This window comes from Ambystoma mexicanum, chromosome 9 (assembly GCF_040938575.1).
Source record: "Ambystoma mexicanum isolate Mex_15411 chromosome 9, UKY_AmexF1_1, whole genome shotgun sequence".
Lineage (NCBI taxonomy): Eukaryota > Metazoa > Chordata > Amphibia > Caudata > Ambystomatidae > Ambystoma > Ambystoma mexicanum.
In genome coordinates this window covers 192,844,367-192,870,488 of record NC_090931.1, presented here as the reverse complement: position 1 = coordinate 192,870,488, position 26,122 = coordinate 192,844,367, and the positions used below count along the sequence as shown (strand labels likewise).

Here is a 26,122-nt window from a genome sequence, read left to right as displayed (position 1 = left end):
CTTTGATAGGGAAAATAAACCTTTCCAATCGAAAACATGATCCCTACCACGAATGGAATCGTAAGTATCAGGTGTGATCGCCAGAAATATTTAAGAATAGGCCACACACACCTCCTGGGGAATCACATTCCTATGGGCATTTTTTTGCAGGACATTGATCAGTGAAGTCGCCTCCATTTCTATGAAAGAATGTTTTCCACCAGTACCCTTGACCCACCCACTCCAGTCTCATATTGTGACATTTTACTCCTGATCCTCTCCTTCTAAACACCTGGTGTGAGCTCAGCTCCTCCTGTTCCTCCACCTTACAATCTTAACTCCGGACTTCAGTTCCTTCAGAGTTTCTCCATCCAGTCTGAAAGAATTACTTTTTTGTCCTTTTGCCCCCCTCCCCAGCCTAATATATTAACCTTTCCTAGTCTTCATTGTGTTATATTAGGACTATAGTCAAGAGCCCCATCCGGTTCTTATTGTGACCTCTAACTCCCGATAAATTGGCGTACGAGAAATCAAGTGTAGAAGCTGCTCGTTTCATCTGAAAGGATGATGCGTTTGGCATTTTGGGAAATTTGAGAGGCAATCCTAAAACGCCATTGATTGCACTATATGGTACGAAATACAAAATAATTCAGGGCAGGGATAGAAAATGGTAAGAAGGGTTTTGTTTGTACAGTCTAGGTGGTAGGGAGTCTGGAGATGACACTTCACAGGCGAAATCCTACACTCCACTTTCAACGTCTTCCTAAAGAGCAACAATATTAAACAGAGTTAAGTTAATGCAAATCGCAGAGGGTGGTGTCCAGTGGTGATAGAACACAATAGTGAAAACATGTCAGCTTTCTGTGAAATGTTGGGGAGTCCGGGGCTGAGTGGGTCACAAATCAAGCACAATCCTGATGCACGGATTACCTGTGGCTTTGAGAGGCACCAATAAAGATCGAACCTTTCTGATCGGCTAATCTGGCAGTTTGGCGAAGAGACTATAAACAAGACACTGAATTACATTCATTCTAAATTAAAAACGTCGGTGCTGTCCAAACTTTTTGAGGAAAGTTTCCCCAATATGTCATCGTAGGTGAAAGTTGGGGTGCAACCGTACTGCAATGAAAACAGTAGTGGTATATAGTTCTGTTTTAGGGCCCAGAGGAAGGCCGAGTAAGCATGCTCCCCTGAGGCACAGGCTGTGTGCGGGCTATATGCTAATATTGAATGCCCACGTGTATAGTCTATGTGCCGAAACCAAGTCCTTTAATAAAAAAACAAAAACCTTCACTAATTAAATTAAGCTAAGACAAAGTGCAATTGTGGGCTTGGGATTTTGTTTGTAACCCCAAATATATTTAAACAGCACAACGCAATTAAAGTTGATAAATGCAGTGTTTTCCTATATTATGAGCTCCATTATAAATTATGCACCAGGGCAATCCCTACCCCAAAGCCCATCCTTGCTGCTCACCCAATTATACTGGTGATGGTGAAGTATAAAAAGGAAAATGCGCATAGCACGTGTACAGCTGGGACATGGCAAGGAACACACACGCACACACACGAGTGCCAGCGCAGTGGGAACGCAAAGACGCCCTTGCTCACTCACTGCCGTCTCTGTGAACAGTTGGTGTTGGCTCGGTTGCCTTGGGAACAGAGGCAGCTCCCGATCCTCAGAGATAGGAGCCAATCTGTCTCCAGGCGGCAACACCCAGCCCTTCTGTGCGGCCCTGGAGAGGAAGCCCTGCCCGCTTCTGATTCACTGCAGCATCAGTGCAGCCTTTCATTGTGGTCTGTGCAATGGTCACATCCCACACATCCCGGTGGTCCCAGCAGGGACATTCTCAGTGGCTCTATCTATGCAATTGGGCTATCCATCTCTCTTTGCTGGATCCAGCAGTGACCCTCCCAATGGACCCATCCATTAGAGACCTTCGAGTGGATCCAGCAGTGACCCTCCCAATTGACTCATCCATCAGAAACCTTCGAGTGGATCCAGCAGTGACCCTCCCAATGGACCCATCCATCAGAGACCTTCGAGTCGATCCAGCAGTGACCTTCCCATTGGACCCATCCATCAGAGACCTTCGAGTCGATCCAGCAGTGACCTTCCCAGTGGACCCATCCATCAGAGACCTTTGAGTCGATCCAGCAGTGCCCTTTCTAAATCGTCCACCCATTACCCCCCCTTCCAGTCAGTAGATCCAGTACAGACATTATCAAAGGGTCTATCCATAACTCTGCTGCCAGTGGCTCCATCCAGTGACCTTCCCATTGGGTTTATCCATCACTCCCCTTTCAGTGGAGCCAGTAGGGGTCTTCCCAGTGGATGATCTAGCCATCTCAGACCTACTAGTGCATCCAGCAGTGGCCTTCCCAATGGATCTATCAGGCATCAGTCCAATGGTGAAGGCCAATGGCTGCTACCAGTGAGACTTGCACGTTTGGGAGACCAGGACTACAAAGAACTAAGCAATGGCAAAGACAGCAGTTTTCGGATCATCTACAGGAAGAAACGTGTCCCCCTTATTCATAACTTATTTTTTTATTATTGTGTCTTATTTTTTAATAACAAACCATTCACAATCATTTTCAACAAAAAGTCTCATCAAAAGGGAACGAGAAAAAAATACAAAGCATTTACAATTATAAATCTAAAAACCTTTTATTAGTAAAATAAAGCAATACGAAAACAGTTAATGATTTCCCCTTAAGCCACCTGTTCAAATATCCGATTTATAAATGTACATGATCTTAATACCAATGACACAATATTGTCCTCCAATAGACTGTTCCAGAGACTTCACCATTCATATATATAACATCAGCAAAGTAACTTGTTCCTGCAGTTTTAAAAATGGGCAATATATCAGAAGGTGCTTTATCGTCTCTAGTTTTGCAACTTGTCTATACCATCTACAGTATCTAGCATTTGCCGGAAGGGCTGACCTACGGCCTACAATCTCCAGTGTTGGTAGTAGGTTAAGCTTAAACTTCAGATATAGGTAACACCTTGTCCGACAGGGGAAACACTAAAGATTTCAATAAGAAACCTCCTCTCTCCATGTTTGTATATTCAGAATAATGAGAGTAGATTTTCATCTCCTCAATGGTATTACACCAATCATGTTGGTAGAGTCCTTGCTTTGTTTCGTCCGGATTAGTAATGAGTTCCGTAATGTTGCTAACAATATTTAATAGGACTTTTAACAGCTGCGTTACATAAACATGTATTAATGACTCTCGATGACCATCAAGTACATTTATCTGAATATCACTGAACAGAGTCATAGGATCAGCATTCAATATTTTAACCAACAGACCCCATTTTCTCCACAAAACAATGCAACCCAGAGATGTGATCCTAAGCTCATGACGAATAACAGCGTTTGGAACACAAAGTTGTAGGCCTAGTACCTTTTGTCCACAGAATGCCTTTGATGGAGTTCAGATAATCATCTAAAACATACCTGCTCTCTGTACCATACATGAGAGCTGGAACAACCTTGGCACAGAAAAACTTCCTATGGTGAACAATAGAAAATGTACAAAATAATCTGTAAACCCACCTCCTCTTTGCTAGCAAAGCAGCGGCCTTCGCATTTACCGTAGCTTTCACACATAAGATAGTTGATGATTGATATAAAAAGAAGCCAAGATATTTCAGGGTTTTCACTGTCAAGTCTTTGGTCAGCGACTGTCCAAAAAAACCTGTTTCAATGACCTCTTGTTGGAGTAAATTGAAACTGTGGATTTTGCACCATTTACTAAGAGGTTATTTTCTAATTCGTAGTAAAAAAAAACAGGGTCAGCTTTCTCTGTAACCCAGCGGGGTACAGTCAAACAGAACAACATCACCGGCTTATGCCAGCCAATGTAATTTCAGTCCGCCCCACCTCACCGGGAGTGCATCCGTATTAGCCCAGAGTGTTTCTATGTCTGCCAAATACAAATTAAAAAGTAGAGGGGCGATTAAGCAGCCCGTCTTAAATCAAGCAATGTAACAATAGGTCTAGTTAAAAGTCCTTCTGCAGATAGTCGAACTCTAATAGATTAAGATAATTAGCCCAATCTGTCGTTCGGCAAGACCTCTTGCCCATAGTTTCCACCACAGTCTGCTCCTTCCCACTCTATCAAAAGCACTCAACAAACTGAGACTCGCCATATATATTGGCACGGTGCCCAGGCACTTAGTGTGAGCATTCAGGTGAGTTAAAATGAGGACATTCAATGACGCTCCTAGAGATCTTTGAAAACCCACCTGAAATCGAGACAGAATATTTAAGTCTGTTACCCAATTTGTCAGTTCTTGTAAAATTATTGCTACAATGATCTTACTAGGGGCAGATAAGATTGCAATAGGTCAGTAGTTTTCTGGAGCCAGACAATTCCCTTTTTTTATATAGAGTACAATGTAGGCCTCACTGGGCGGAGTGGGGTATCATTTGCCTTCCGATAATTTCCAAAAATAGATCATGTAATAACTGTGCCCACAGGTTGGAATTAAACGTCATTGTAACTGGGGCTAATTTATCCAGCCTACGGGATCTAGATGGATTGACTTTCATTATCACTTCCTGCACCTTTTATAGGGAAAATACATCTTCCCAATCGAAAACATGATCCCTACCACAAATGGAATTTTAAGTATCAGGTGTGATCGCCAGAATTATTTAAGAATAGGCCACACACACACACCTCCTGGGGAATCGCATTCCTATGGGCATTTTTTTTAAGTTGGTTCCGTATTTGTTAGATCTGTGATGAATCCTGCAGAGGCATCACTGATTCCCTAGTGATAATCTCCTCCCACATGGCAAGGGGAGGGCAGCTGCTACCTGATCCTGACCCTGGGGGAGGCTATATGAGGAAGGATCCCATGGGGGGTAGGGAGAGACAACCTGCGGGGAGATATCATGTCTTCATCTGGTGAGACATGGTATCCCCCATTTTCTCTTTAAAATAACACTCCAATATCCAACACCATCATGGCCTATTGTGATACATCCAGTCTTTCTCCCATGAAGAATAGGGAAATCACCCTCTTCAATTCTACTCATCAACCATCCAGAATTCATTCACCATTTAAGACTATTGGAAATGGTTAAAGTATTTCAAATCAATTCTCAAAAGTGAACTTCATCTCCCAGAATGACACAAACACTGGGATGAAGAAGAGTAATTAAGCAGTACAGAGCGAGAGAGGCTACAAGCCCAGCGAGCGCTCTAGTGGTTGCTCGCAAACACCTGTGCCCGGGAACTTTAAAAGGCAACTGAAGTAGGGAATCGCTCTCTGCTGCTTGCGAGAGAGAGCTGTGTCTCGGTGAAGGTGCAGAAAACTGTAAGGGGTTTACCGGCGTGGTGGAGCTAGGCAGGTCACCAACGAAGAAGGAAGAGGCTGCGCGAGAAGGACACGTTGCAGGAAATCCAGGAGCCGTTGAGACTCCTGGGCGTTTGCAGGTGACAGAGAGCAGCACTTCACTTAACGGGGGCTAGGGAGAAGCAGACGCATGAAGTGGAATCCGCGAGAGACGTACGAATCAAGAGGAGGCGGTCGCCGAAAGGAAGCAGACAACGACGCTTCTCCAGTTGACCACAGAGAAACGAAACACGCCAACAAGAGCCAGTGAGTCCACATGGAGGCAGTGGCGACCCAGGGCGTGTTGGCGCAAAGCTGAGTGAAAGTGGTTATAACACAAATAACCAAGAAAGAGAGAACAAATTAACTTGATGTAAAAAGGGTGTTTAAGCAACAAACAAACCCCTTTCAAGCAAAAGGATACATGTTATGCACATATGGGCAAAACCCAAACCAGATAGTATATGCAACTTTGGGAAAGGGCAGAGGCCCTGTGTGAATATTTGCAACTTTAGGGAAGGGCAAAAGCCCAGTGGGAAAACAAGAAGCCCATGCAAGAAAGTATATGAGGCAATTACAAGTGTGTGAACAGCAGAAGCCCTGACAGGAAAGTATGCCAGGCAATCACAAGCGTGTAAAAGCAAGAAGCCCTGGCAGGGGAATGCCGGCAACCACAAGTGTGGGAAAACAAGAAGCCCTGGCATTAATACCAGGCAGCAGTAACTGGTATAAAGAGATCCTGAGTGGGAATATCAGGACTAGAAAAGAGATGCACTTGCCACCTGTTGGCCGTGCCTTACCATTGTACTATTGTTATTTATTCTATCTTCCCATGTACTGCATTGTCCCCTCCCCTTCCCCCCTGCACTTTTCCCCCTCCCCCCTCCCATCCACTTGCGCGATCTGAATGACACCTGGCCAAGTAGGATTGCTGTCTTCCCTCTGTTCCCCCCACCTTGCCTTGTCGCGCCTTGAAATACTTGTGTATAGGCGCGTTATAAATGCCATATCATATCATATGTGAACCAGGAGAGGAGAAATAACAGCCTGGCAGAAAAGCATACCAGGTATTGGGTAAGGACAATTGCCAAGTCAAACAGGTTTGTACGTCAATTGTTGGGAGCCTAGTAAGGCACAAAGAACTGTTGTATGTGAAACCTTGGAGAGCGAAGAGGATTCCAGGGGAAGGGAACCACCCTCTGGAACAAGGACCAATATCCTGGAAGAACATTTGTGTCAGAGCCAGGTATTCTTCTTTTGTGAGCAGTTTTATAAATCTCCCAAGGTTAAAGAAATTTCCTGTTTCACCACAGAGTTTAGTTTTAGTGTGTCAGAATAAAACTTAGTTTGGACACAGGACAGTATTGGTTTTGACATCCTGACAGATCCTTAGTTTTGGTTTAGGTAGGGAAATTCCCCTTAAAGCAGGGTCAAAGCAGCCTTTTCCACAACCATCTTATCTGCAATAAAATTCTTTAACCAAAAACATGGCTAACTTCTGTCCGTTTCATTCCTGACTCTTCACAGATCCCAAAACGTATGCATGTTAGAGTCACTCAGGGCATATCTTTTTAGCATTGCATTTATATATTACTATTTTGTGGCAATCATCCCAATAAAAGTAATAACATTACTACTATTTACCTTCTCTTTGCAAAACACAGAAAATAGTAACAAGTTACTAGCAGTCTTTACTTTCCCTTACAAAAGAATAACTACCGAGCCAATATAAGAACATTAATTCAGGGCCGTGTTGCTTAGAAATCAATTTGCTGAAAGCATATTTGGTTAGGAATATTTGATTACACTTTCGGCCTACTTAGCAGCCCATTACTCGTCGAGTTTTGTTTGGCAGGCATAAATAGCTGTTTTAAATCAATTTAATGTGACAAGCATTTAGGTAACAGAGACAGTTTGACCAAAGGCAATCTACAAGCATAATGTATTCCTCCATGGATGACAGAAAACAGCGGCAAGCCTGTACAGAAGTTATACCAATAGCGTTTTGTATTCAGGTGACCAGTGACATCACTATGGGTCAAAGCGGAAAAAGGTGTAATTGCTTTACAAATGTCATTAACTAAGGTTGGTGCCATTTGACATGCATATGATAAAAATGAATACATTGGAAGATATTATGATGCAAAATTCTGCGTTAATTGGATCGGGGTTGAAAGCTTGCGATCCAAATGTTCGAGGGAGAAAAAAACGAAGATTATTTTTCCGAAATAATCTTCGGTCTTTTCTCCCCTGAACATTTACAACTTGGCCCCCTGCACCCACCCACCCACCCAATCACCCACCAACCCACACCCTTACTTACCTTGTGTCCCTGCAACGCCTGTTCCCTTTCACTTCCGTGATCAGCAACGCCTGTTCCCTTTCACTTCCGTGATCAGGAACCGGATCCGCAGGGTCCTTTTTTTTCTCTTTCGGGACGGCTGCGGGCGTATCCCCCGCTCACAATATACTGAGCACCGAATGTGTGATCTGGTAGAATTTTTCAGCCGTTCAGAATTTTCGAACGGCCGAAATTCGACCAAATGACGCATTCGATCATTTTCTTCGAACATTTTCCGTGATTCCGCCTTAAATCAACGGCCAAACACAACCAGGCCATGCACATTTTCTATTTAATGCTGGGAACTTGGCTAGTTCCCATCCTGCACTTTTAAGGCGTCCGCGAGAGCCTTTATTGATACACAAGAGGCAAGGCTATCCTTCGAACGGCACCTTAGTTGACTGAAGAAGTGGCTATATGTCCCCTGTAGGAGTGTGATGGTCACATCCCAGCGCAGCTTAGACGCCCACATTTCAAGAAGTGCCTAATCTTCACACTAGTGCAAATGGTGCCAGTGCACGCTCGGTCCCCCCTGATCAAGGTTTAGGTTCTGTTCACCTTTCCTGGTGTTCCACTCTTTTTTAGCAATATGTGTGATCACGCCGAAAGCTTCTCCACAGCAAAGCTGGGGATCCCACAAGCAACATTTCAAATGATGCGTTTCTTTTTTGTTGGCTCATCATTTCCAATCGCTGTGTGCTGATCCCGGGTGAACCTGTAGGGGCATTGCTTGTGATCCTAGGCATGCCACAGTCCAGAGGCAATGTGCACTTTACCCAGACTTCCCTTCACTACTCAAGAATCCTCGTGGGCTGATCCGGACTGCTCCAGTAACGGCACCCCTAGTGATCTTGGGCATGCCACAGTCATGATGTGGTGTGACCTCTGCCCAGACTCCCCTTCACTACTCAAGAATCCTTCTGGGCTGATCCCGACTTTTCCAGTAAGGGCACTCCTTGTGATCTTGGGCATGCCACGGTCCTGGTGTGGTGTGATCTCTGCGCAGACTCCCCTTCACTACTCAAGAATCCTCGTGGGCTGATCCCGACTGCTCCAGTAAGGGCATTCATTGTGATCTTGTGCATGCCACAGTCCTGGTGTGGTGTGATCTCTGCCCAGACTCCCCTTCACTACTCAAGAATCCTTCTGGGCTGATCCCGACTTTTCCAGTAAGGGCACTCCTTGTGATCTTGGGCATGCCACGGTCCTGGTGTGGTGTGATCTCTGCACAGACTCCCCTTCACTACTCAAGAATCCTCGTGGGCTGATCCGGACTGCTCCAGTAAGGGCACTCCTAGTGATCTTGGGCATGCCACAGTCATGATGTGGTGTGGCCTCTGCCCAGCCCCAGACTCCCCTTCACTACTCAGGAACCTGTATAGCACTCTAAAAATCCTCCCCATGGTTAAAACTCTGCAACCCCTGCTGGCCACCTGGGATTTACGGGTTGAGTCTTCCTGCACTTGCGCAATCTTCCTTCCGTTTCCCAGACTATTGCCTCATTGGTAGAATGGAGCATGCCGTTTGTCAGCAAGCCTCCGTTTTGGCAGGATTGGCACGCACGAACCTTGTAGGCCTGCTGCTAATGGCGCCTTGCACGTCTACCCGTCTCCCATATTCACACTCCCACCGGGTTCCCTTTTCCATACAACCCCCTTGAGTGCTTAGCAACCGAGCCCCTTGCCCCCTCCTATACTGAAGCCGTAGTTGTACCAGAAGGTTATCAACCCATTGTTACTGGGGACCCAAACGGTGCCACACTAAAGAGTACAGCCCCGCACGGATTTGAACTGAGAACGACGCGCCATGTGCCTATCACGGGCAGGTGTGTTTTAGGAGACCATGGCTGCCCAAGTGGCTGTCACCTAAGCCGCGTGGACCCCCGCATAGACCTCCGAGACATTTGCAGTGTCTGATTCCTAATAATTATTAGCCACGGCACTGGGGGAGAAGAAGAGCTGGCACGCGATACAAACAGCAACAACCACGCGCCTGCCACGCTCAAGCAAGGGCATCTCTAGTGAAGTACTGACCGCGAACGCTAGGCGGCGTACTTTCTGAGCGCGAGATATGACACAACAGGGCATCCTGTACTGCGCAATGGGCTGCTAACGGCGGCCATTTTAATTAGAAGTTCGGCGACTCAGGATAGACAGAGGCCTAGGAGCCTGTGATATAGACCACTGACTCCAATTAGAAGAAGCACCGCAGGTGTGATGGCAGGCTTCGATACCCCCTCTTCTCCCACCTCCCACAACGGCAGTGGAGGCAAGGTGCATGCTGGGCCAATTAACACAGCTCCCATTCCTGCAGGTGCCAGAGAATGCTCAGGCTTTGAACCCGACAGCAGGTGGTATTCTTTAATAATCAGCAGAGAGGGTGTGACTTTTTCCTGGAAGTGCTGCCACGGTGACTCCACTGCAACGTGGGCCGCATTAATCACAGTCTCCACTGGGATGAGCCCCGCTTGATGAAAGCGAGCACCCATGAGCTCAGTGCGGTACAAACGAGCAGTCAGCATCGTCACTCTTGGGCTAACCGCAGCGCCCAACTCCACTCCACACCCAATGCTTCTACCAGAGCTAAAGCGAACCCCAGGGTACAGCATTGGTGGCCGAGTAACGGCACCCAGTGCTCGCCCGCTTAGGTAGAATTTCCATCTTGTGTGTCATTCTCCCCACTTAGTGAGTCCGCCAGCACTTTCTGCTGGACTACTGGGGGTTTTCTGACTCTCCTGAGTAGGTGGCAACCTTTTCCCCTCACTCCCTCATTCTTTCTGTGACTCTGGGAACCCTGTTTGGTTAACTTTGATGGAGTCTTGCTTTCCTCCATCTTCTTCAATGTCATTGGATTATACTATTGCAGCACACAGCGTCTTCTGGGCAGTGCTGCTTTGGTTTTCTTTTATTTTCATACGCTTACTTGATGCTACCAGGCTAGGGCGATACTTTTTTATCCTGCCCATGCTTTTCTTTTGTGAGACCAGACACCCCACCTTATGAGGAGAGCTGAGGGGACAGTCTCCCTTTTCCCACTTCTCCTGTAACTTGCTCATTGCAGTGGCAGGTCTGGCTGAGTGGCTGCTGGCAGTGGATATTTTCTACCGACATTTCATGATTTTTACAAACAGGCTGCTCTCGCAGCTGCGGTAAAGGACACATGGGTTACTAAAATGGTGCCGGTCTTCTTTTTTCACCAACTCACAGTGTCTTGCCCTTTCGTGGGCCTTGCTCTGCTAACTTGGCTGGCAGAAGTCCTGCTCACTCCTTTGTCTCCAACAGGCTCGCGTTGGGAAGCACGCCAGAGGCGCCAGTGTGTCTGGGAGGATAGGAAGCTGGTAGGACATTGTCTCTGCTACAATCCAGTCCCCTAGCGACAGCCAGCACCCAAAGTTTGAATGTTGCGTGCATCCTGATTAGCTGGATTCCTGCAGAAAATGCGAGAGTCTTGATGCTTAAACCAGAGTCGACCACTGGAAGAAACATCCAAAGAAGGACATTTGCAGCCACCTACAGCGACCACCAAGTCGACTGAGCGGCCATTGCAGCTCCAGCCCTTTCTTCTGTGCAACAGGGAAGATTCAGACTGGACGACTTCCTCCCTTGGGCTGGTGGGCCTAACCAGGCTCGAGACCAGCTACAGTTTGAGCCACCCCACGAAGTGCTGCAACCTTCCAGGCCTGCAATATCTGAATACCCTGGGACCGCCGTGCACTGCTGTGGTGCATTGCCTCGTCAAGCACAGTTCTGGCTGCAAACTTGTGGGCATCCAACTGGACCTACAGAGACTCCATCCTGATCATAGAAGTCCCCTCAGAAGAGTCGAGGAATGAGAGAAGGAAGAAAGTCTGTAGGGTAACTACTGTCACTGCTACAAAGTCTGTGTCGAGCCTCCACATCCAAGTGCTGCAAAGATCATCTGCTGGTCATCCCTGTGACCGAGTCTGACCATCTGCCCCAGCCAAAAGTTCTTTCTCCAGCCACCAAAGCCAGATACCCAAACCAGAGCTGCTGTCTTGCCTGGGGGACCCGCCTGTGATATCGCTCATCATCGTAGAAGTACTGTCTGGGTACTTACTTGGGCAGTTTTTGTGTTGTTCACTCCTCCTGAGCTTCCTGAGTCACGTTGGGTTGGACAACCCAACCGTGTTCTCCTGGGCCCAAGGACAATTGTCCCCCAGGCTGAAACCCTTCAGGTGGCCTATTTAGCCCCCTTGAACTCTGTGAATCAAAATGTGTTACCTACCTGTTACCTAAAAGCATCTTCTGAACTTTGACAGCGTCTGCCTTCCTTTATTCTGCCTCCCAAAGTCACTGATCCCCCAGTGTCCCCACCTGACGTTTTGAGACTCTCATTTCCCAGATAGGGTTGGTATCAGAAACATGGACCAGACTGGTCTCTGTGGCATAAATGGAAGAGAATACAATTTCACTGTGTTCATACGCTTCCGACATGGCAGTTTAGTATGGTAATGAATGTCATTTCCAAGATTGCGGCCTGCTCGTGACACCAGAGTCACTCTACAGTAATGTTTATAGAAGCCGGGAGAGGTGAGCACGGTGCGCCGGTACTCCTTAGCTTCTGTCGGTCACAATTAATTGTTACAGAGTCCCCTTATTATTTGCTTTGCCTTTTTTCCCAGTCTCCTTATCTTCCCCGCTCCTGCCTTTCAGTCCTGCCTTCCCACCACCCAGTGTCTCTGTTCGGATTCGTTTTTCTGTCTCTCCGTTCAGCCTCTGCGTTTGGTGAGCCATTGTCAGCTCTTGCCCTCCTTTGGCTGCCCTCTGCCTGCGCTGCCTTACTGCAGTTTCTTTCGCCACCTTTCTTGCTACGGCCCTCCTATTATCGCTCTCTGAGACTGCGCCTTTTCAGCAGCTCCTTCCTGCCTTTTCCGCGGCTCGGCTTGTCTGCAGAATAATTTTTGATGCTCCTAAAGCCTATTTGTACAGCCTCCTGCCTTGTCTGCGAGTTCATTTTTGACCCGGATCTCCTCCTTCATCTTTCAAGCCCACTCAGAACAACACTTGCACAACTGTTGGAGCAACACATCTTGTTTTTTTCCCCCCTTTTGAGTGTTTTCCCTGAAGAGTAGACAGCCTCCTGTTTCTCCCAGGAGTCAGATACATTTTGGGAGTCCCTCATTTTTTACCACAGTCTACAAATTCAGCGCAGCCAACAAACAAAGGTCATTGCTCGCTTCCAGTTATAACAGTTGGACTTCTAAAGTGTAAACCTACACAAAGCAATATTGCCATTTATTAATTGCGATTGATAAATGGGTTGCTAACCTAAAGCTACTCTTGATAATCACCGGTTTTATAATCTAAAGCTGTAACTGCGATATGAGTATTGCTACTGCAAATGTCCTAATGTATATGTGTATGAAACTTTCCTTTCTGAATTGTATTTTGAATTGAACATTGCCTAGTGTATATCATAAATAAGCCTATTTTTATATAGCTATAGTAATTGTTTCCTTGACTGCAAGTGTGCTCAAAGGTCTTTGTACTCTACTACAGCCCTTCTCCCTCCTAGACTAAGCCTGGCTGCTCGGCCATAGTTACCAAACATTTTGGGTGGTTCAAGCCAAATCTAAGAGTTGGAGTCCTGTACTCCTAGGAGTGAGTCTTCTCTAGTCCTACCATAGTTGGACTTTAGTTAAACTCCCTAACACACCCTATGCCTCACTCTAACTGCACCCAACACCAATGCCAGAGCAGCTATTCTAAAGCTTATCACAGCATCGTAAAGGTGGACCGGTCACCCAACAGTTAACCAAACACCCAACTCTAACTAGCTGCAACCAGCGCTAGTATCACAGACTCAAAAGCTAATCCCAGCACCCAACCCTATCCAATCCGAACACCAATGCCAGAGTATCTATTCTAAAGCGCATCCCAGCATCGAATGGGGAAATAGGGCACCCAACAGTTAACCCAGCCCCGAACCCTAACTGCAATCAACGCTAATATCAGAGCATCAACAGCTAATCCCAGAACCCAACTCTACCCGCACCCAACACCAATGCAAGATCATCTATTCGGAAGATAGCCAGAGAATCCAAATGTAACCCGGGCACCCAATGCTACCCACATCACGCACCTCTAACCACACCCAATACTAATCCCAGCATCCAACTCTAATCATGCCCAGGGTGAATATCAGAGCATGCCAAGGTAACCCAAGCAATCAATGATAACCTCACAATGAAATTAACCCAGTCATACAACAGTAACTGAAGTATTCAACATGAACTCTAGCACTCAATGCTATACCCAACACCGACGCCAGCCCCCAATAATAGTACCCGAGTATTTTACTCTAAGCCAAGCACCTAACACTAACCCAAGCACACAAAATTCGACCTTCCACTCAATTCTAATAACCAAGTATCCAACACAACGCCCATCAGCCACCAACAATCATTTCTCTAAACCCAAACCCCAACAATAGCTCTATCACTTAACACAAAACCACCATCCAATACTAACCCTAGCACCCAACAAGAAGCCCTACACTAACTCCAACAACTAACAATATACCTACCCCCTAACCCTACACCCACATCCAATATGAATCCAAAGCACCCAACGCTACCCCAGCACCCTCAAGACTCAGAAGTAACATCGTCACCCAATGCTGACTTTAACACCCAGCCCTAATATACCCAAGCATCGACCATCAACACCAGCTCCCAACAAAAGACCCAACGACTAACGCTAACCCCACCCTCCAGCACGAATCCCAGCCTCAAATGTGAAGTCCAGCCCCCAGTGCCAAGCCCAGAAGGAGCTCCAAAACTAACTTTAACACCAAACTCTAAATCCCTAGCATCTATCACTAATCCCACCACCATATACTAACCACAAATTAATGCCAATCCTACCATGAAAATATACCATTAAAATGTACCCTAGCACCCAGGCCAATCCCAATACATGCACACATACACCTCAGTACCCAACAATAACCCCAGTATCCAACACTAACCCATAGCTCTCCAGTCACCCGCATTTGGCTGGCATCACCTGCCTTGTACTTGGGTCACACTCATGGCAGGCCCCATACATCTCCATATACTTCAATGGACACTCACCCACTCAAAGCAAAAACACCCTATGTTACCTGCTCTGGTGACACAGTGACAGGTATATCTAACCCCCAGCATCCAACCCAACCCCCAGCATCCAACCCAACCCCCAGCATCCAACCCAACCCCCGGCATCCAATGCCAGCTGTAGCATTCAATGTTCATACTGGAGAACCTAATGTACCATGCAGCAGACTCCATTGTCAACATGCAACAATAATCCTATTACTTTCATCTCATTTCAGCACCCACCACAAACCCTAGTACCCAAGCATATAACACTAACCCCATCACAAACAACAATGGCAGCATCCTACACAATCCCAGCACCCAACACTAAACAGAACATGTAAAGCCGACCGCAGCACCGAAGCCCACCCTAGCCTCAGCACCTACGGCTAATTTCAAAATACAACACTAAGCCAGGCACCCACTCAATACCCTAGCGTTGACCCATCTTCAGAACTCATCTGCAACCCTATCTTTCAACACAAACTTTACCCTCAACACTAAACTCAAATCCCAAGACTTACCACAGCCCTAAGAGCAAGAGGCTTCCCCAGAACCCAACAATAGCAGAAGAACATATTCCTAAGAGCAGCACAAAGTGCTCAGCCCGGCACTCCCTACTATTGCCCTGCCACTGAAAGCGGACTCCAGCACGCGGATTCATCCACAATAAACCTGTTCCAAAGGCAAAAGTATCTACCAAAACAATTCAGTGCCACCCACCACTGGTGCAGCCTTCAAAGAAACACATTAAAAGCACAAACTCAACACCATGAGAACCACCGCTCCATGACATCCACAAAACTGGAGCCACTAAAGGCACCAATCAGGAACCATGAAAACCCTCTGTCAGTGCCATCTACAAAAACATCAACCACTAACAGCACCATCCAGGGACCACGATAACCATGCCTCAGTGCCAGCCATAAAACCAGAGCCACTAAGAGCGCCAACTTGGGACCATGAGAGCCCTCCTTCAGTGCCACCCACCAAACAAGAGCCACTAACAGCACCAACCAGGAACTACACGAACCATCCCTCAATACAATGCTCAAAAACATGAGTCACTAACAGCACCAACTAGGGACTAAGAGAACCATCAATCAGTGCCATCCCCCAAGAGCCACTAACCACACCAACCAGGGACCACGAGAACCATCCATCAGTGCCATCCCCCAAGAGCCACTAACCGCACCAACCAGGGGCCACGAGAACTATCTATCAATGCCATCCCACAAGAGCCAGTTACCGCACCAACCAGGGACCATGAGAACCATCCATCAGTGCCATCCCACAGGAGCCACTAACCGCACCAACCAGGGACCACGAAAACAATCCATCTGCGTCAACTCCCAAGAGCCAATAATAGCACCAAGCGGGGACCACGAGAACCATCCATCAGTGCCATTGCCCCCCCTATCCCCAAGAGCCACTAACCGCACCAACCAGGGACCACGAAAACCATTCATCAGTGCCATCGCCCCCCCACCCCCTCAAGAGCCACTAACCGCACCAACCAGGAACCATGAAAACCATCTCTTAGTGCCATCTACAAAAACATCAACCACTAACAGCACCATCCAGGGACCACGAGATCCATGCCTCAGTGCCATCCATAAAACCAGAGCCACTAACAGCGCCAACTTGGGACCATGAGAACCCTCCTTCAGTGCCACCCACTAAACAAGAGCCACTAACAGCACCAACCAGGAACTACACGAACCATCCCTCAATACAATACTCAAAAACATGAGTCACACTAATAGCACCAACTAGGGACCAAGAGAACCATCAATCAGTACCATCCCCCAAGAGCCACTAACCACACCAACCAGGGACCACGAGAACCATCCACCAGTGCCATCCCCCAAGAGCCACTGTCCGCACCAACCAGGGACCACGAGAACAATCTATCAATGCCATCCCACAAGAGCCAGTTACAGCACCAACCAGGGACCATGAGAACCATCCATCAGTGCCATCCCACAGGAGCCACAAATAGCACCAACTAGGGACCAAGAGAACCATCCATCAGTGCCATCCCACAAGAGCCACTAACCGCACCAACCAGGGACCACGAGAACCATCCATCAGTGCCATCCCCCAAGAGCCACTAATAGCACCAACCAGGGACCACGAGAACCATCCATCAGTGCCATCCCCCAAGAGCCACTAACCGCACCAACCAAGGACCACGAGAACCATCCATCAGTGCCACCCCCCAAGAGCCACTACCCACACAAACCAGGCACCACGAGAATAATCTCTTGGCGACCCCCAAATAAGAGCCACTAACCGCACCAACCAGGGACCACATGAACAATCTATCAGTGCCACCCCCCACGAGCCACTAACCGCACCAACCAGTGACCATGTGAACAATCCATCAGTGCCATCCCCTAAGAGCCACTAACCACACCATCCAGGGACCATGTGAACAATCCATCAGTGCCATCCCCCAAGAGCCAATAATAGCACCAACCAGGGACCACGAGAACCATCCATCAGTGCCATTTCCCCTGTCCATCCCCAAGAGCCACTAGCCACAACAACCAGGGACCACGGGAACAATCCATCAGTGCCATCCCCTAAGAGCCACTGACCGCACCAACAAGGGACCACGAGAACCATTCATCAGTGCCATCGCCTCCCCCAAGAGCAACTAACCGCACCAACCAGGGACCACGTGAACAATCCATCAGTGCCATCCCCTAAGAGCCACTAACCGCACCAACCAGGGACCACAAGAACAATCCATCAGTGCCATCCCCCAAGAGCCAATAACCACACCAACCAGGGACCACGAGAACCGTCCATCAGTGCCATCCCCCAAGATCCACTAACTGCACCAACCTGGGACCACGAGAACCATCCATCAGTGTCATCTCACAAGAGCCACTAACCGCACCATCCAGGGACCACGAGAACAATCTCTTGGCGACCCCCAAATAAGAGCCACTAACGGGACCGACCAGGGACCATAAGAACCATTGCTCAGTACGTACCCCAAAACAGACCCCTTAACAGGACCAACCAGGGACCATGAGAACCAACCCTCCATGCTATCCTAAACCAGAGCAAGTAACAGCCCCAGCGAAGGAGCACAAGAACAATCACTCAGTACTATCCCACAAAACCAGAGAACCTATCTGGACTTATGGGGAGCACAGGGACCATCCCCAAAACCAAGATGTCATTTTCAACACCCACCCAGGACGAGAACCATCCCCAGAAACTGGAGCCACTAAAGGCACCTACGGGAACCAACAGAAACACTCCTCAGCTCCATCCTCAAATCCAGAGACACTAACAGCACCTACAGAAATCACATGGACTGTACCCCAAAGCTGAGAGCAACTGACAGCACCCACTGAGGACCAAAAGAACCATCCTGGAGTGTGTACCCTCAAACGCAGAGCCACTCATGAACACCCCCTCTCACCATATGTGGGAGCACTCCCCCAGCAATCAGAACCTCCCCATATGACATGACCAGACGGCCCCCTCCTGAAGACCTGAGCAAGGCACCCTTCCTGAAACTCTACAGCAACCCCCAACGTTGAAGTAGGGCATTCAGGCCCATGGCTTGAAAACAGTGACCAGGCACAGAAGACTGGCACAGTGGCACAGGGAGAAGACTAGGCCCTACCCATTCAACAGGAAGGGGCACCAAGTGCACCGTGCTAGGAAGTTGGCATATAGGGAGTGGGGAGGTGGGGGGGTCATACTCACAGCTGCCTCCTGTAGTACCTCCGCAGGAATGGGTGGGCTGCGGCCCCCACGGCGAAGTTGCTGCTACCCGTGTCGACTAAAATGTTCAGCTGCAGAAAGGAGAAAAGAAGAGAAAAAAGGTGTCTGAGTTGAGGTGTAAGGGGTCTATAATAATTAAAAAAAAATAGGTATTGACTTAAGTGACATGAAGTTACTCCACTGAGTAAGAGCCTGAAAAAAGCCATGTGTTCTGATGCAGCGGTAATGTAACCCGATTACCTTACTAAATAAAGTCAACGAATGTAACCTCTTTGCTAGCTTGTGTCTTAGCCTGTGGAGGGCACCCTGGAGGTCAGCACTGTGCAGGGAGTCATTTTCCATGGTGCCCCCGTCTTCCTGGGGTCTGTTACCTTTGGCTCTTCACCTGCCATCCGCCCTAGCCCGCATAATTAATGGTGAGGGCTCCTGCACAGGCATCGCTAGAGGAGGGCTTTGCCTGCCCCCACCCCCACCCCCTGGCAAAGAACTCTTTCCAGGAGCCTCCGTCACCCAGTCTGTATTTGCCCACCTCTCAGGATGTACATCTGTGGGGGTAACACGCCAATTAGGGCAGTGTCTAAGGCTGTGATCGATGCATTGTGATCATTGCCTAACGATGGCACGCCTTACTTGTGTACAAATCAGATTGATTCATTGTGAAACACAAGTTCCCTGAACCTTAGTATTTATTGCTGTGGTCTTCTAGTCTTGGAAGACCGTATTGGTTTAACCACAACGTCTCTGTCTTTTGCCTGTGTATTATTCTACAGGACGACTTAATTTCCCAAACTACATCAGTTCACTTTGTTATTTTTTTGTGGTTGGAATAAAAAGTACACGTCTCTGCGACTTGTAAACAATTCCTTTCTCAACGTTCATCAGGTTCTCTCGATAGAGCTAAATTCATTGATAATGTGTTTGGTTATGTTATGTACAACATCTGTACTTTCACTGCACCCAATCACTACTGTAATCTTAGACCCCCAAAGCTTGTCTGGAAGTTGCTGTAATGAGCCCCCGCTGATCAATTAAACTTCCATTCCAAACATAAACCAATTTGAGATACACGTTTGATATCTTTGTACGACATGGAGTCAATAGCAATGCCTCTTGGCGTCAACGTGCCTACATTTCCCAGCATGCAGCATTTTTGATTATTTGAGAAGGCTTGAATTCAATAACAATAGCTCTTCTTTTCAATCGGACTTCATTCCACATCATGCATCAACATTGTTTATGTGATAATGCTTAGATTCAATGGCAATGCATCTTGGGATCAATAGGACTTCAATTCTCAACATGCATCACCTGTAGTCATCACACACTGCTCTGGGCAAACCTTATACTTGAACCTTAACGGTTTTGGCTTAGAAAATTGTTAAGAATGCCCGATCAAGTCTTCTTTTTATTTTTGGTTATTTGGTGATGTTTAAGTGCCACCTATACGCCGTAGCTATTGCAGTGACGTACAGCTTGCAGGGTGGGGGAGAGGGACGACAGCTTGCAAGCGTTTGGTTATTTGCACAGACGTTTACTTGCCACTGCCATGCTATGCCATCGCCATTCCCATAGTAGCCCCTGCCTGCCCAAAGCACATCCTCCCGGGATCTCGTGGAGCTATCCCTTTCAAGCAGTAACATTAAACTCTGCCAAGCCAGTCCTATTAGCAAGCAGTCTTCGGAAAGGCAATGGATGAATTGCAGCTTTAAATATGCTACAAGTGCAATAAACATATCTTCACCAAGTGTGCCTTGAGCCACTTGATTTATGGTTCTTCCTTTCACTGAAGCCCTATTAAAAACAACCATTGACAAATGTAACTGTGTTGGATTGTGTATAGGTATTAGTCATTTGCAGATAATTACACCATTGTCCAGCTGTTGTCTTCGTATGGCCAGGTAATACAATTAAGGCAGTGCCTGACAAATGCCTATCCCATGCCAGCACGAAAGCCACAATTGTTGGCTTTGCCAGTGCTGGTTTACGCATTCATTATCGCTGGATCCACCTTTCCCATCATGCATCGGCTTCCTTTTGATGGTCTCAGTCTTGGCCTGGTGAATTACTCTCCTGGCCCTAGCTTCGATTATCCATTCGAGGCTTCTCTATGCCCCTGTTAAGTGTCATGGGATACCTTTCTTTTAAACACGACTCATACATGTATTTCATATTCTGTTTGACCTTGGCCTATGAATTGCTCCTCTCTTGCCAGCTCATAATATTCATTCAATTCTTTTCTCTCTGCCCCCCATTGTTTGGAAACTATGCTTCCCAGAATGCATTAGCTTGATCCCACTCTTACTCGCAGCCTCCTGCTTCGATATGGATTAAGGGGCACCTTTTCTTGTGGCGCTATGTCCCCGGTTCCTGTTGTAGACTGGTGCGCTCACTGCCTCTCCCACTACCTCATCCCTCCGCCCCAAGGACTTCTGTCCATGTTTCCTCTCTCTCCTCCTCTCCTTGCAACCCCGCCTCGTTACCCGGCGGGGGCTGTCAGGGACTGGATGCGGGGCATTGCCAGCCTGTCCCGGTTTCTACTTCAGCATCTTCCAATAGCAGCCCTGGCGTTTAGCCATGAGGATGAGGGCAGGAACACCAAATACCGCCCCGGCGTCCAGCGGCAGGGTGACGTCACTGACAGGCGCCGCAAGTATAGAGCCAAGGGGTTCCTGGCAGGGTTGGATTGGACACTTGGCCGGGCGAAATCGGCCCTAGGGAGAGGGGCCCGGTTTCTGCCCACGCCTGGGCCAGTTTTGCGAATTTTTTTTTTACAAAATAATAATTTGAAAAATATTTTTTTGGGGGAAAAAAATAACATCTGCAACAGCATAATTCATCAAAGCAAGGTAACACATGTTACGTTGCTTTGATGATTGATTTGCATGCATGATGTGTGCATCATAAACTATGATGCATGCATCATTCACATGCTGCTGTAGCATGCAAAGTTGAGGGTCCTGGGCCGCCGCCGGGCTGGCGGCTGTCACCGTGCCGCCACTCCTGGGGGCACGATGCACCCTGGAGTTGCTATGATTTATTAGTGATAAATATGTATTAGTGATATTAGTGTAAACTACCAATTTTAGAGTAGAATAAGCATCAATTTCGGACTATGGCCCTCATTACGACCCTGGCGGAAAGTGACTGACCGGACCGCCACAGCGTAAATAGCGTTTCCGCCATTGCACGAAGGAGCAAAGTGCGGCCCATTCCGACCCATCGGGCACGAGCACCACGCCATGGCGGAAGTGCAAAGTCCGCGATGGCGGAAATGACCCCAAAACGGCCCACACCGCCGCCGTACGGCGCCCTAGGTGCAATACCGCCACCCATCACAGCTGACACCGCAGTGTGCGCCTACCGGAAAGTACGGTGACCGGAAATATACGGAAACGGAAGTAAAAACATGGGCCCGGAACGGGAAACATCCCGCCGTACACCTATAAAACCACTAAAACCACACAACCACTAAAATCACTACCCTGAAACACACCCCAACCCGTCATCCACCCTAGCGAAACCAAGAAAAATGGGAAAAGTAGCGAAGAAAGCGTGCGACCGCAAGCGGCAGGTCCACTTCTCCCGTGAGGAACTCACCGTGCTAACAGAGACCCTCCAGGAGAATGCTGCCGTCGTCTTCTCCACGCAAATGACCAGGACGGCACTTGCAAACAAGAAGGCCATATGGGCTCTGGTGGCACAGCGGGTAAGTGCGGTGGGGACCGCACCCCGCACCCCACAGCAATGCCGCAAGCGATGGGACGACCTGCGGATACGCGTCCGCAGCATACTCTCTGCCAACCGCAACATTGCCACAGCCACCGGGGGAGGTCCTGAATCACCCATCAAGTTGACCCCCTGGGAAGAAATCTGTGCCTCCACCATCGGAATGGAGAGCATAGAGGGAGTCGGAGGGATGGAGAAAGGAGTGCAGACATCCGAAGATTCAGGTAGGTGGGCCAAATAAAACAATGCCAAATCCACAAAGTCCATCCATGTGAAGTACCATGCGTCCACATAGTGCAACAGAAACACATGTCCAGGAGAACGTCCACACACATCGGCCTGATAGCGCACGTCAAAACCCACAATAAATACATAAATAATTAAAAACCCCTAAAACACGCACTACACGTGCAGCAGGCACACCCTAACTGCAGGCTGCCAAACAACTGCACCCTCACTCCACACACAAATGAAAGCACCTCCAAGGCCCCGACCCAAATCACCCTCAGGTACCACCCCAATGCATGTGATACAATGCCATTCCAATTCCCACAGACCCATCAATAACCCTCGCCCTCCTTTACTCCACCACAGGGTCCGATCCAAACGACGAGCTTCAGGACACCCCTACCAGCACACCTGCAAAGAGGGCCAAGACCAACGGCCAAAGACCCTCCACCTCAGCTGCAAGCATCAAGACACGGCAGCAGCACAAATCAGGTGGCAGCACAGAGGAGGGAACATCAACAGGCACCCCAGCAGCCAGCATGCCCACAACACCACCACCACAGGTCCCCCCAACGGATGCCACAGAAGGCACTGCCTCTGGTGGCAGCAGCACCATAGGTGACACCCCATTGATGGCAGCATGCTCGGTCACAGAAAACGGGGATGTCGAAGTCAGATCCATCCATGACCTGTCCCAATCCCCCTGTCTGTCCCATCCCGTACAACATGAGGATACCACGCAGGGGCACCCACAAGACGACGACTGGCCATCCCCCACAAGCCCTGTGGCAAGGCAACATGAGGACAACAGCCCCTCTGTGACACCCCCGCAAATGGCCATGGCCCAGCAGAGGCAACAGTCCCTCGACCAGTTAATCGTGCAACAGCAGCAACTGGCCACGCTCCTCAAGGACCATGCCGATGAATGTGGGGGCACTAAGGCAGACATAGAAACATCAACTGAGACACTTAGGGCAGAAATGGAGAGAGGTACAGAGACGCTAAGGGCACAAATGGAGAGTAGCACCGAGAGCCTGAGAGTCCAAATGGAGAGTAGCACCGAGAGCCTGAGAGTCCAAATGGAGAGAAGCACCGAGAGCCTGAGAGTCCAAATGGAGAGAAGCACCGAGAGCCTGAGGGGGGAACTGCATGCGACGTCCAAAGACGTATGTGCCGAACTTGCCGCAGTGCGCCGTGTGCTCACTGAGCTCTCGCAAACCCTTAGGGACATGCATGGACGTGAGCAGGCAGACACATCATCCGTTGCAAGTTCCGTCCAGGGCAGCCCCCAACGTAGATCTGGGAGGAACCTGCGCTCCACAGGCAGGGGTGCCCCTGATACCCGCAGAGGGGGCTTGCAATAGCGACAGCCCACTGACAATGAGCATCTTTGGACACTGGTGTTCGGGGGGGAGGTAGGAGGGTGGAGGGGGTGTGTTGGGCTCACTTGGGTGGCGGGTCGATAGGGTGTACAACATGATATCACATATGCCATAAACAGTGCACGATCAACCAATGAGATGTGTGGACATTGATCTTTGTGTACTAGGCCATCATAGGCGTACAGTCCATATTGTGCATGTCCCAGACACACACAGTGCCACGAGTCCCGTGTCCATGTATCAGCCACCAGGCGTGAGTGCTAGAAGCATGCATCAATGAGATGCTGACGAATGTCACGGGCCTCCGGTGCCTCGCAGACTCCATGAGGTGCTGCCACATCCCCACCCTCATCATGACCATCATCAGGTGCTTGCAGTTCTGCGTCAGGGGGCATGGGCACATTTCTACGTACGCACATGTTGTGGAGCATGACACATGCCATCACCATCTTTGCAACCTTCTCATGGCGGTACAGGAGTGCCCCGCCAGACCTGCTGAGGCAGCGGAAACGAGTCTTCAGTAGGCCGAATGCCTGTTCAATGACTACACGGGTACGTGAGTGGGCATGGTTGTAGTCCTCCTCATGCTGGTCCCGTGGGTTCCGGACTGGTGTGAGGAGCCATCTCTTCAGTGGATATCCAGCATCACCTGTATGTGGACGATAAACGTATGATGTGGAATGCCATTGCTACGTACGCACACCCCCCCCCCTTCCTGCCAGGTCATTGCCGAATCACATACCCCACATAATCATGCATGTAATGAGACTCACCGAGTAGCCAGGATCTGTTCCCTGCGTGTCGCTCCATGTAGCGTGGTATTGTAGAGTTCCTCAAGACCATAGAATCATGGGTTGATCCAGGGAATCGGGCACAACAATGTGTAATGATCCTGTTGGAGTCACACACCATTTGTACATTCAGGGAATGAAATTGTTTTCGGTTGCGGTACTGGGCCTCCATGGCATGTGGGACGACCAATTCCACATGGGTGCAGTCGATGGCACCAATGCAACCCGGTATGCCGGCAAGTGCATGGAATCCCACTTTTGTGTTGGTAATTTCCTGCTCCGAGCGTGGTAGAGAGATGTAGTCGTCTGCGTGCTGCAGGAGGGCATCGAGCACTTGCAATAGTGTCCGTGAGAACAGTGGCTGAGAAATGCCATGCAACTGTCCGACTGTGTGCTGGTAGGTGCCTGTGGCCAGGAAGTGGAGTACAGACACCACCTTCAGTAGGGGTGGGATGGCGGTTGGGCTATCTATCATGCTGACAAGGTCAGCCTGTGTCATGTCCACAATGGCGGCTATGGTGTCCCGGTCCAGACGGTAGAGGGTGTGGATCTGCTCATCAGTGAGGTTGAACGGATGTGCTCGGAGGCGTGGGATTGCGGGCTGCCTGCGTGGTGGTAGTGGCTGTGCTGGCGGCCCTTGCTGGCCCTGCCTTGGCCTCCTCCTCCTCCTGCGTCTCCTCCGTGCGGCCGGTTGTAGTTGGTGTTCGTCTTCTTCTTGGAGTTGGAGTACTTGCAGTGCTATCAGGTCCCCCAGGGCCAACATCGCGAGTCCTGCCGGTAGCATTTCGGTGTGGTTGTGGGAGGAGACTGGCTGTGCAATTTATGTGTTTTCAGGCTGTATGGCCTCCACCTGTGGTGATTAATTCCACCTGTGCAAACTGCTCTCCCCTTTGGCCGAGCACGTCCCGCGCACAACGCTGCAATTCGGGGAATGGCATCTTGCTATTGCAATCATGTATTTGTACCCGATGGCCGTGTAAGATTGGTTGATATGTTCATTCTGCTGTGGTCCCATTGTTTCACATACTATCTGTGCAGTCGCGAACAGACTTGTGAAGGGTCAGTGGAACGTAGTACTCGAGTAACGGTGGGCCCTCATGCATCACTGTACCGAGTTGCAACGACGGGCGGGGCGTCCCATTTGTGGGTGAAGGCAGTTGCCATTTTCACACACAGCCGCACTCGATGGAATAATTAGTGATTTCAAACGGCCACAGATGCCTCTTCGACGTGATGTTGCAAATGAGGAATTCGAAGGGCGGCGCTTTCGGTTTTCAGCTAGCGGCGAGGAAATGCCCACAGGTCTGACTGCAAATATAACGTACTATTGTTCAATGTCCTTGAGACAGGGGCCATGGCGAGGATGCAATGATTGATATGAATAGTTTGGGATGCGCAATAGCGACGTGGGCGATGAGGCCGGACGTTCCCAAATACATGTTACTTCACTACACTGGAATT

The 26,122-nt window shown here is 48.8% G+C and overlaps 1 protein-coding gene across 1 annotated transcript in view; it reads right to left on the bottom strand.

Annotated features, from left to right (window-relative positions):
- Positions 1-26,122, bottom strand: part of BACE1 (beta-secretase 1) — a 142,002-nt gene that overhangs the window by 64,700 nt on the left and 51,180 nt on the right. The window contains exon 2 of the mRNA XM_069614473.1: positions 18,517-18,605. Coding sequence (XP_069470574.1) covers positions 18,517-18,605 — 89 coding nt within the window. The remainder of the gene's footprint in view (positions 1-18,516; positions 18,606-26,122) is intronic.